Source organism: Hippopotamus amphibius, chromosome 1 (genome assembly GCF_030028045.1).
Source record: "Hippopotamus amphibius kiboko isolate mHipAmp2 chromosome 1, mHipAmp2.hap2, whole genome shotgun sequence".
Lineage (NCBI taxonomy): Eukaryota > Metazoa > Chordata > Mammalia > Artiodactyla > Hippopotamidae > Hippopotamus > Hippopotamus amphibius.
The window spans coordinates 155868278-155879387 of NC_080186.1; the positions used below are offsets into that span (position 1 = coordinate 155868278).

General features: G+C 52.2%; 1 protein-coding gene across 1 annotated transcript; it reads right to left on the reverse strand.

Annotated features, from left to right (window-relative positions):
• Positions 1–7940: 7940 nt before the first annotated feature.
• Positions 7941–9274, reverse strand: POU4F3 (POU class 4 homeobox 3). The gene is made up of 2 exons (XM_057732015.1): positions 9155–9274; positions 7941–8837 (listed from the first exon to the last, which is right to left on the reverse strand). Exons 1-2 carry the CDS (start codon positions 9272–9274, stop codon positions 7941–7943), a joined length of 1017 nt encoding a protein of 338 aa, XP_057587998.1.
• Between the last annotated feature and the right edge of the window lie 1836 nt (positions 9275–11110).

An 11110-nucleotide genomic window follows, 5' to 3' on the forward strand; every position in this document is an offset into this window, starting at 1 on the left:
GATGATTCCAATTCTCCCAGTACAAGCTTTTTCACTACAAGTGGAATTCACTGAGAGAATATGCAGGGCTTAAAACAAATCCATGTGCCCCCACTCCCACCCCAGCAATGGTTCTCTGTACCTCTCCCAGCAGCCAATCAGGATCGCCACCTTGAACTTCTGTCAGGGATACAATTTATCCCCAAGGCACTTGGCTCCCTCACATGTGGGAGCTCACTGGAGTTTCTGCAGTCTGATGCTCAGTCCCTAACCTTAGGTGGCTTATTAAACGATTTCATCCATGTCCTCCCCAGATAGGTTGCTTTAAATTCTATTTGGAAGGCTAGAACTCAAATCAACCTATAAACACTCTTTATCTTTGTGATAAAGATAAAACTGTAGGCAGTTTTTATATATTTGTGGTGTCCACACCCCCAAATTAATTTCTGGTCACAAAAAAGAAAAAAAAGAATCAGAATTTTCAACTGCCCACACAGTTCATACTTTTTACTTATTGATTTTATACAAAACTTCTTAGCATACTAAGTGTGGGGAGATTATTCAAGATTATTATATCCCTAGTTCTCTGATATCATAGCAAGAAGTTAATGCACAATAACTAAGAATGACAATTCAAGAAATGGCAGCCAATAAACCATCTCTGAAGTACACACAAGAAATTGATGTTACTTGCCTTCAGCAAAGGGAACTGGTAACTTGGGTCAAGGATGAGAGAAAGACTTTTCACTGCAAATCTAATTTTTTTGAATTTGAATCAAGTATTACTTAGCCAAAATCTTAACATTTCTTAAAATCCTTAATAATCTTAATATTCAAATAAACCTTGAATTTTAAATAGAGAGTAGTACCAAATATATATTATTTAGATATAGTTAACTACCAAATGAAACAGCTAAAAGTGACTAAGGAGAGCGTTGGTCATATTGCCCTTCTGTATTCAATTTTTTAACCATGTGCATAAACTATTTTGACAAGATGTAAAACTAATTTAAAAAGAAAGAAAATCGTCTCCAACCAACTCATGTTATATGTAAAGAAACTCAGCCCACCAGGGTGGGAGAGACTAGTTTCCCAAGGTGGCAGGGCTGGGATAACCAGTTAGGTTGCTGTGTCTCAGGCCAGAAGTTTCCTTAACATGGACAGAGACTCTTGGAATAGCTGGTGTCTAAATGCCTTCTTCTTATTGTTATTGCTATTAGTAGTAGTAGTAGTAGTAGTATTAGATTAAGACATTTTTAAAATATTTGAATAAAACTGACCTCTCCTCATTCTGCTCCTCTGTGCTAATAATTGTACCCTTTTTTATTCATTCAATTACAAGCAAATTGACAGGAGACATTTATATGAGGCAGCTTAAACCCCAGCTAATGGAGTGCCTAATGACTAATTGATCAGATCCCAACCCAGAGAGCAGCTCTGAGTGGCCTAAAGGAATTTATGCAATTAGTTTAGGTTTGGTAGAAATTGAGTGCATATGAAAGTAAGCTTTTTATGGTCTTGATTTATGAGGGCTGGACATTAACTCTATCTGCCAAGAGGTGAGCTGCTTAGCAAAGCCCCAGGCATTGGAGCGCACTGTCGCGGGCGGGGAAGGAGGGGGATGTTGGGTCTTGGAGCTGGGCTGATGGTGAGCTGTGAATAGAGGAAAGAGATATTGGCCTTAGGACTGAGATTTGGGCAAAGAGCTCCTGAAATTATGGTGGTGCTCCCTCCCTTAATTCAAAGTAAAATCAATATTAGATCCTGAGTATGTATAAAGAAGTCCAATGAAATTTTGATTTTCCCAGGATGAACACGAGGATTTTTGTACGTGTGAAATTCTAAAACTCAAACTCCAAAGAAAGAGAATGCTCTTTCGGTACCAGTTGTCTCCCGCGCAGGACTGGGCCGGACCGGGCTGAGGGACGGAGCACAGAACTGATGTTTTATGGAGACAGATACTCCCCGCGCTGAGGATCGGAGGCAACAGGGGGGGAGGACTCCCGGGAGGAGCCTAGTACCGGCGCCCACCCCTCTCTCCGAAACGCTCCTCCCAAAGTCCAGAGGGCTCCCGGGCCGGAACGCAGCAGAGGGGAAGTCCCCTCCGGAGGCTCCAGGCGGAGCCAGGCGAACCTTGACCCGGCGAGGGAGCCGAGGGAGCCCAGGGAGCCGGGCGGGTGCGGAAGCGCTGTCGCGGGGCGGAGGGAAACCTGACCTGATCGGAAAAGAGCGATCGAAGGGAAGACTAATTTGTCCGCCGGGTCTTCGCTGGCTCCGTGTGCCCGCCGGGCGGGTTACCGCGGGGGCTCCCGCCGCTCAGCGGAAGAGAAGAAAGAAGGGAAGAGGGATCTCTGCGCGCCCCGCGGGCGCGGTCCGCCTCGCTCCTGCACTTTGGGACCAGACTTTCGCTCCTTAGAGGTCGGAGGGAAGCTGAGAGCGAGCGGGTTGTGTGGGAGACAGGTAAACAGACGGACAGAAAAAGGAACAGAGATGTGAGAGGCGCGGAAGCGAACGGGGAAGACCCGCAACCCAGTGAGGACAGAGGGCATCCTCGGCTTCCACCACCTCTCCAGCTCAGCCGGCGTCTCCAGCCAAATTTGACACGGCTGCTCCGCCCCATCCCTGGTGGCTCCCCTTCCCTGCCCCTCGCCAGGGTCAAGTCTCTCTTGGAAAGCTGGCGAAGAAACCAGTTTTTGCCAGATCTCTCCACCAAACTGCTAAATTTACGACTTGCCCTGGGCAAGATATATAAACACTCCGTGCCTCCAATTTCTCATCTGTAAAATGGGCTTAAAAATGGTACCTACTCATGGTGTTGTTTAAGGATTAATAAATTAATGCACATAAAGTGCTTGGAACAAATCCTGATGTACAGGAAGCCCTCAATACGTCAGATATCATTATTACTCATCCATCCAACAAACATTTGTGGAGCGCTCAGTCTAGAGGGCTGTCCTGCGCTCGATTCAGGGAGGCAAGGGGGAACTGGGCCAACGCAGGGCTTGCTCGCCCCAAGCGCTCTTACTGCTGAATATACAGAGTGCTATCAAGGAGTAATAAGGACTAAGAAAGAAATTCAACGGGGTAGTTTGAGAGCGTGACAAGAGAAACGAACGATTTAAGGGAGAAGGTGTCTGCTAAGTCCCTCCTCCCTTCTCTGGGCCTCAGTCTCTCCTTCAGCGAAGGGACTCTCTGCACTCTGCATCCGGGCTGACTCATTCTAGCCCCGGTGCCCAGTGGTGGGTGCAGAGAGAGGAGAAAGAGCTGGGGACCCCATCCTCAGCTACTCTTCTGCCCACTGGAGCCCCGCCCCTCTGGGGGAAGCGCTGCGCTGAGTCTCAAACTGTCACTGACAGTTGATGTTTGCCAAGATTCTACAGAGGAGGAAGGCTTGAGTCCGAGGAGCTGCCAGACGGTCAAGCCTCTTAGTGGCAACTATCAATACATATTCACACCATGGACTCCTGCAAAGCAAATTCTTTGTTTCTTCCAGCAGCTGGGATGTACAGAGTGCAAAGAGGTTTCTTTGATGCTTTCTAGCTTGCCTCTGACAGACACATCTCTCACTACTCTCATTTTGTACATGAACAGACAGCAGCTTACAGATGGGAAATGTTGATCCCACCTGACTCCAAATCCTGAAATTAGCCCGTGCAACATAACTTCTCATTTTTCTGAGTATAAGTAATATTTTAAAGAGAGTATCCATTAATAAGCCAACAATGTGTCAGGCCCTGGGCTTATGTGATTTCATTTACTCATCAAAGCAATCCTGAAAGACAGTCATTTTTTTTTTTCCAGTTTTACTGATGAAGGCACCAAGACTCAAAATGGTAAAGTCACTTAGTCAAGTAAGAGATGGAGTAGGTATTCCACCCTATGTCTGTCCACTCCACAGCTAGAGCAGTTTACATCTCAGCGGGAAAGTGAAATAACCCAGGGTAAACGTAGGGCCAAGAGAGGGTCAGGAATACTCAGCAGACCAGAAGTCACCCCTTGATCCTTGAGATTCCTCTTCAAGATTCCAAGGGCCCATGTCACAAAGTACCCCATCTCTACCCATGACCACCACAAAGTGAGACAAGGCCTCTTCTAATTTAAATAGGAAGGAAGCTGGCTGTCTTTAAATGGAAGCTTGATATGCAGACCACCACCTTGGCCCTGGCCTTGACTTGTCTGTTCTTGATGGTCTCTGTTTTTCCCTGTAGTCCCCAGAATCCAGAGAGGATTGGGCTAGAGGGGTCCTTTCATTTTACAAAACAAAACCTCATTCATTCATTCAACAAATACCTATTGTCTGCCACTCTGGGCCAGACCCTGAGCTGGCCTTGAGCATGAAACAGACAAAACTCACACTACCTGAAGCACGCAGAAAGAGGAAGTTCCTGGCCAGAGATCACACAGCCTGGACCCAGGAGCCCAGGATTCCTACCTCCACATTCTGCCTGCCAGGGCTTCAGCCATGCTGGCTTGCATATGCCAGGCTCATTCCGGGTCAGGCCCTGGTTCTAGCGAGGCAGGGGCCTAGAAGCCTTACTCCGGTGCACAGATGACTCTCAAAGTCCTATTATGAGAGGCCAAGTCCAGCTTTCCATACAAACAGCCCCTTAAGCGTTTGCCTCACATTCTCTTGGCATAGTCTAAAGAAACCCCCAGCTGGGCCTTGGGCAGTGAACACTGCAAGTTGATGGGACTTGGGAAAAGAAAATTAGCTCCAGCGTGCCTTTCAATTACTCTTCAAAATAATTTTTGTGCGGTTTTACAGCCATCAGTAGAGGCTTAGAGAGGTGATGTGACTTGCCCAAGGTCACGCGATTAGAAAATGACCCATCAGGCTGCAAATCAGGCCTGTGTGATTTGCCAAACCGGCTGGTACCCAGCCCTCCCCCACCATCTCCCGCCACACACACACCCCACCCTCGAGAAGTCTGTGCCTCCACCGGACGAGTAGCAGAGGCGACTGAACAATTCCGGAAAAACCACAGCTCCCCATGCTTCCTGAGCGAGCCCAAAGAAAGAGGCAGCGGCGCCGGCAGGGCGCACTCAGTGGGTGGGAGAGGGCGGCGCGCAGCGTGGACAGGCGCGCAGCGTGGACCGGGCCACAGCTCCCGCCAGCAGGTAAAAACTGATCAAAGTACTCGTGCGTGCGGAGAGTCTGGGCGTCTGAAGCGGATGACGCACAGAGGCGCGGGTCCGACTTAGAATCCAGCCGGGCCACTGCTGACGCACAGCTTGCATTCGGGCGACTCATCTCTCCCTCTCCAAAGAAAGTCTCCCAAACTTTTGAGATTATTCACAAAACAACCAAATAAATAAGCAAACATATAACAGCAGGGAACTTTCCCAAAAGGAGATGGAGGCAGACATCGGGTTCTTCCCCGGGCCAAAAAAGCCGAAGGCTCTTACCTGCAGGAAACCTCGCAGCCCGCAAAGGCGCGTCTGTCTAGAGCGCTTCGCTTCGGCGCGGGACGCTCACGGCGGCCTCCTCTGCAGCTCGGCTGGGCTCCGGTCCTGTGTTTTATACCACTATAGGCAATTAATATTGCATCAGCCGTATTTTAAATTTTCAAAACCCACAATATAATGTAATGGCATAAGGGCATTTATTATTAAAGGACACCCGATGGAAAAGGAGGTGGAGGAATAGCTGGGTCTGTTGCGCAAGGTGGGGGCAACGGGCTGAGGCCCAGGGGCTGGGGATGATCCCCAGGTTTGCTTTTGCCGTAGTGGGGCGTACCGCGCGGAGGGGAGACTCTCTCTGCTCCGAATTTCAGGCCGGAGCTGATGACCCAGAGTTCTTTGAAGACATAGTGGGGAAATGTACAGACGACTCCTGGACTTGGAACATTAATTTTTAAATCATGAAGGTGTTTCTGCGACTCACAAATAAGATTTCCTCCCCCTTTTAGAATGTGTGGAAGAGAGAGAAGGAAACCGACATTTGTCGAGCACCTACTGTGTACAGGCACGAGGCTAGGATCTTTGTAGCAGATATCTCATTACCCCCCCACCCCCATTCTCTCTCTCTCTCTCTCTCTCTCTCTCTCTCTCTCACATACACACACACACACACACACACACACACACACACACACACTCGCCTAGATAGACCGTGGAATAACCTCCTGGGTGACAGTTTCAAATGAATTTCTGAAGTGACCCCTAAGAAGTCCAAACGACTCTGTCCCAGCAAAGAACACTTTCCTCCCTCTTTACATCTCTCCTCATCTCCCATCTAGCCATTTGAATCTTTTAAAATAATAATGTTTCCCACTAAGAGCCAAGCACTACCAGACACCTTAAATAAACAATCTCCCTTAGCCCTGACAATAGCCTTGTTGTATGTATTAGCATCTTCATGCCGCAGACAGACGATGGAGACACGGAGCAGTTAAGAAACTCCCTTCAGGATCATTCAGCCAATGAATGGAGGTATTGGGGGCTCTTACTCCCATCAGTCAGGCTTAAAAGTTTGCGGTCTGAGTCAAGTTGAACGAAGAGAAGCTGATAGAGTCGCACGTGGGACATGTGGAGGAAGGGCCTGGAAACCCTGAGGTCCGGGGAGGATCTGGGTGAGAAGATGAGGCAGCCAGGAAAGAGGAGCAAGGAGAGAAGATAGCCAGAGACTGGCCTGCTGGAAATTCATTCCAGCCCTCTGGTTTCTCACTTTTAAATCCTTTCCAAGACTAGTACTCCTTAACCTCCGAGAAAGAAAAGCACTGCGATTCGGGTTGAAAAATAAAGCATTTATTTTAGAAGTTAATTCAAGGGGTAAAGAAAGAAGGAAACAATATTTTATTTGTATCTATTCAGACAACGAAACCAAAGGTCACACAGCAACACACAAATTACATGAAGCAACGAAAGATAAAATGTGATGGGGCCAGAGGGACTGGGGTGAGAAAGATCCAGCCCCGCGGCTTGGCCCCTCTTTCCATTCAAAATTACGAGTGAACCTCCATTGAGAGGCTGGGGGATGGAAAGAAGCAGAGATAAATAAATAATAGTAAATAATGACGCTAACAACAATAAAAGCGCAACGAAGTGAGACGTGTTAGAAGGACTTGCATATGATTCGGAAAAGTTACAGTTACTTTCGTTCGAGCAGCTGCCTCTACCATGCTCTGGGAGCCTGGCTGGAACAGCGAGCTGGGGTCAGAGAGTCCTCAGTCCGACGGGAACACTACAAATCCCCTGCTTTTCTGCAAGCGGTCATTACCCCTCAAACACCAGCAGATCGTGGCGGATGGGCCACAGCAGGGGTTGGCTGCTGCTACAGATCCCAGCATTTTCGGTCGCTGAATTGGGCCCACTTTTTCTGGAGGCCATCTAATGGCGGAGAACAGCTCAGAGCCCACAACTCCCCACACATTTTCCCTGAACCTAATCCATGCTACTGTAGAGAACTTGCAGCAAACCAAAGGATGAGATGGATAAAATTCAGGTGGGAAAGGGAGTATAAGGCTATCCTTTGGAAACATACATGTATTTTATATACTCTAAATAAATCTCCAGTACATGTTTGTGCCCCACTTAGACTTTGTATTATTACTTGTCACTTCCTTCCCATCCCTTCACCCCTGTCTAATAGCGCTTAGCAAAGTGGTGCCTTCACCCCAGAGTCATGCGTTCGGGCCAATTGACTATCCCCCCGCGTTTGGGCTCCCGCCCTGAGGTCGCGCAACCGTGCGCGCGAGGGGCATTTTCAGCACCACGGACAGCACAAGTCCCTCCAGGCCTGCCTTTCATAAATTTTTCTCTTGGCGTCCAAACTTTTTTGGTGGGAATAGAAAGGAAAGAAGGGAAAGAGAAGGCCAGGATAAAGGGGAAAGTCTGTGACTTCGGGGGACAGAGCCTGACCTGCCAGGGAACGTCTCGGAGCCCCCATAACCGTCTCCCCCCCAACTCCAGAGGGATATACACTCAGCTCTCCCGGCCCCGGACGCTGCGCCCCACCGCAGTCAGTGGACAGCCGAGTACTTCATTCGTTTCTGTTTCTGTCTCTGGTTGCAGAACCAGACCCTCACCACGTTCTTTTTAAGGTCCAGTTTCTCGGCGATGGCCGCTATCTTTTCGGATGAGGGCCGCGGCTGGATAGCGAAGTAGGCCTCCAGTGAGCGCTTCTCTGGTGCCGCGATAGACGTGCGTTTGCGCTTCCGCTCACTGCCATTGAAGAGCTCCGGCTTGCTGTTTTTCTCTCGGTAGGCGGCCTCGGCTTCCTCCAGCCAGGCCTGGAGCACCGGCTTGAGGGCGATCATGTTATTGTGCGAAAGAGTGAGAGACTCGAACCTGCAGATGGTGCTCTGGCTGAGCGAGCCGACGCCGGGGATCTTGAGGTTGGCTAGAGCCGCACCCACGTCCGCCTGGGTCACCCCCAGCTTGATGCGCCGCTGCTTGAAGCGCTCGGCGAAGGCCTCGAGCTCTCGCGGGTCCGACTCCACGTCGCTGAGGCATGCGGGCATGGTGCTATGAGGCGCCACGGCATGTGGGTGGCTCATGCCCATGGCCTGATGCAGGTGGCCCATGGCTCCCAGGTGATGCGGGTGGATCTGCGCCGGCATCACTGAGTGCTCGGGGGCGCCCAGGCCGCTCACGCTCAGCGTGGGCGAGATGTGCTCTAGCAGGTCGCCCTCGAGGCCCTGGTGCACTGCGTGGTGCGGGTGCGAGGTAAGCGCGGCCGGGTGGGAGATGGGCACGGTGGACGAAGTGGACGTGCAGGGCACGCTGCTCATGGTATGGTAGGTGGCGTCGGGCTTGAACGGATGGTTCTTGCCGTGGGAGACGATATCCACCGCCGCCAGAGCTTCGGCGCGTGCCAGCAGGCTCTCATCAAAGCTTCCAAATATATTACCCTGCAGCTGCAAGCGAGAAGGCGCACAGCACGGTCAGTGGGGAATTCTGTCAACTCAGGATTAAAACACATTTTCAAGCAACCGAGATGCCTCTCCTCAAAGCCCAGGTCATAAAAATTAATACGGAGACAGAGGCTCCGCTGGAACAGACGTGTGGATCAGAGACATGAATGAGAGAGAGAGCGCGCGCCGGGAGAGAGCGCGGGGGAGACAAGGAGAGGGGTTCAGACAGCGGCGATTGTTCTGGGCGACATGAAAAAAACATGAAGCAAGTGCCTGTCAAAAAATGTGCCTTAGAGCGGTAATTATGCTCCACTACGTACCTGCGGGGCTGGGAGACAGACTCGGCGCATGGCCTCGGAGCCGGAGTGCAGGCTGGAGAATTTGGGCTCTTGAAGCACCGGGTGCATGCCGAAAGGCTGCTTGGCGTTCATGGCCATCATCTTCGCGCGCCGGGCAGGGAGGCAGCGAGGGACATGGATCAGGCTCTTCTCGCTGGCTCGCCGCGCTCCAAGTGAGCGCCGCTCAGCGCCCGCGCTCCCCTCGCCCTCTCGCTCGCTGCCTCCCCTCTCCCCCACCTGCTTCTTCACTCATCTTACAAGCAGCCTGCCAGGAAGGGCCCGGGCGCGCGCAGGCGTGCTCACGCGCCCGGGACTCGCAGGGGCGGCCCGGGAGGCGAGGCCAGGCAGCAGCTTTCCGCGCGCCTCTCTGCGCGGGGCCCCCGTCGCCCCCGCCACAGCATTTATACCCCCGCCGGGCCTGGCCTCTCCCCGTCCGCCCCGCCCGGCTCCAACCCGCAGACCTTCCGGATTCTTTCTTCTTCTCGGACCTCCCTCCCCCCCCCCCCCCCCCCCACCAAGTCCGAAACCTCTCCATCCTGTCCCAACTCGCACAACCCGTGGGCCAGGAAGCTGACCGTACCCTACCCCAACCCAACACACACACACACACACACACACACACTTTGTCGGCCCGGCTGCCGCCAAACTGCCCATTTCCAGGGCGCTCTTGGCCCCACGCCCGTGCTGTCCACCAGAGTCCGGCCCCGCCGCTCAGCGAAGAGGCGCCTCCAATCGCCCAGACGGGCTCCGGGGAGGATGAGAAACTACCAGAATGAGCCCCAGGTGACTTCCACCTCCCAATCGGCCGCCGCCGGGGTGGAGGTGGGGAAAGGAACTGCCTGTCCAGTCCAGGAGGCCTGAGGTTTCCTCCCCGCACTTGTCTTTCTTGCCTTCGATTGAGAAAGACAATTTGCCCGCCTCCCGCTTTCCCCAACCCGCCAGTCTGAAGAATCTTACAGAGTATTTTTTAGGACTGCCCACCGGCCTTGGGAGTCGGTCACTGGACTTCTGGTGGGTCGCTGACGCTTACAAGCCCCATTCCCCAAAACAATAGCTTTCATTTTGGAGCTCCTAACAGGTGCTAGGCCGTTTAGAGGGTTAGCTCATGGTGTCCTCACACCCTATGGAATAGATACTGTTATGCCATTTCACAGACGAAGAAAACGCGGGCTCAGAGGCGTTAAGCCCAAGACAACATAACTGGTTGGGAGCAAAGCCATTCACTCACTCGTTCGTCATCGTTATCCGTTACACACGTATTTACTGTTGGCCTGCTGTGTGCCAGGCGCCACGTCTGATCTCCCAGGCTCTTGACCACTTAGCTACTTCGTCTTCCTTCCCGAAGTTTCGGGACCTGCGTGCCCCGGGGTTAGTACCGCCCCGCCCCCTCTCCCCTCTCTGCTCCCCTCTCCTTCCCTCTTCTCTCCTCTCCTTTCCCTGCTCTAGTAAACATCGTGAATAATGCATGCGGAATCCTGGGACCGCGGCCGCGCCACCCTCTGGGCTGGGAGAGAAGCCCTGCGCGCCCAGCTGAGCCCACCTCGCCACAGACACCGCCTCCACTGCGGAGCGGCCTTCGGCTTTCAGTGATCCAGGCAGGCTGTGAGCTAGGACCCCGCCCCTGCGGGTGTGAGTCAGGATTCCCAGAAGGTTAAGGGGGTTGGGTGAAAGGGGACACCCCCAAGCCTAAGAGGAAGCCCTGCCAGGTAGCCCCCCCCCCCCAAACTCTCGGGTCCTGTCAATAACTCTTTTCCGCATCGGAACCAACCTCCTCGCCTGGGTCCCGTCCTCCAACCATGGGAAAGGATCAACCCAGGTGCGGGAAGCCACGTGCGGGCCTTTCACTAACCCTTTCTGAGCCTCGGTTTCCTGAGCTCTAAAATGGGAATTGCGTTGCTGTCTGCCTTCTTGGGTTCTGGTGAAGATGGTTCCAGCCGG

Bases quoted from the DNA above. Each gene is read 5' to 3' on its own strand.
- POU4F3 (XM_057732015.1), bottom strand. From the start codon at position 9,274: ATGATGGCCATGAACGCCAAGCAGCCTTTCGGCATGCACCCGGTGCTT. The intron at 8,838-9,154 runs GTACGTAGTGGA...TCTCGCTTGCAG, and splicing joins TCTGTCTCCCAGCCCCGCAG to CTGCAGGGTAATATATTTGG.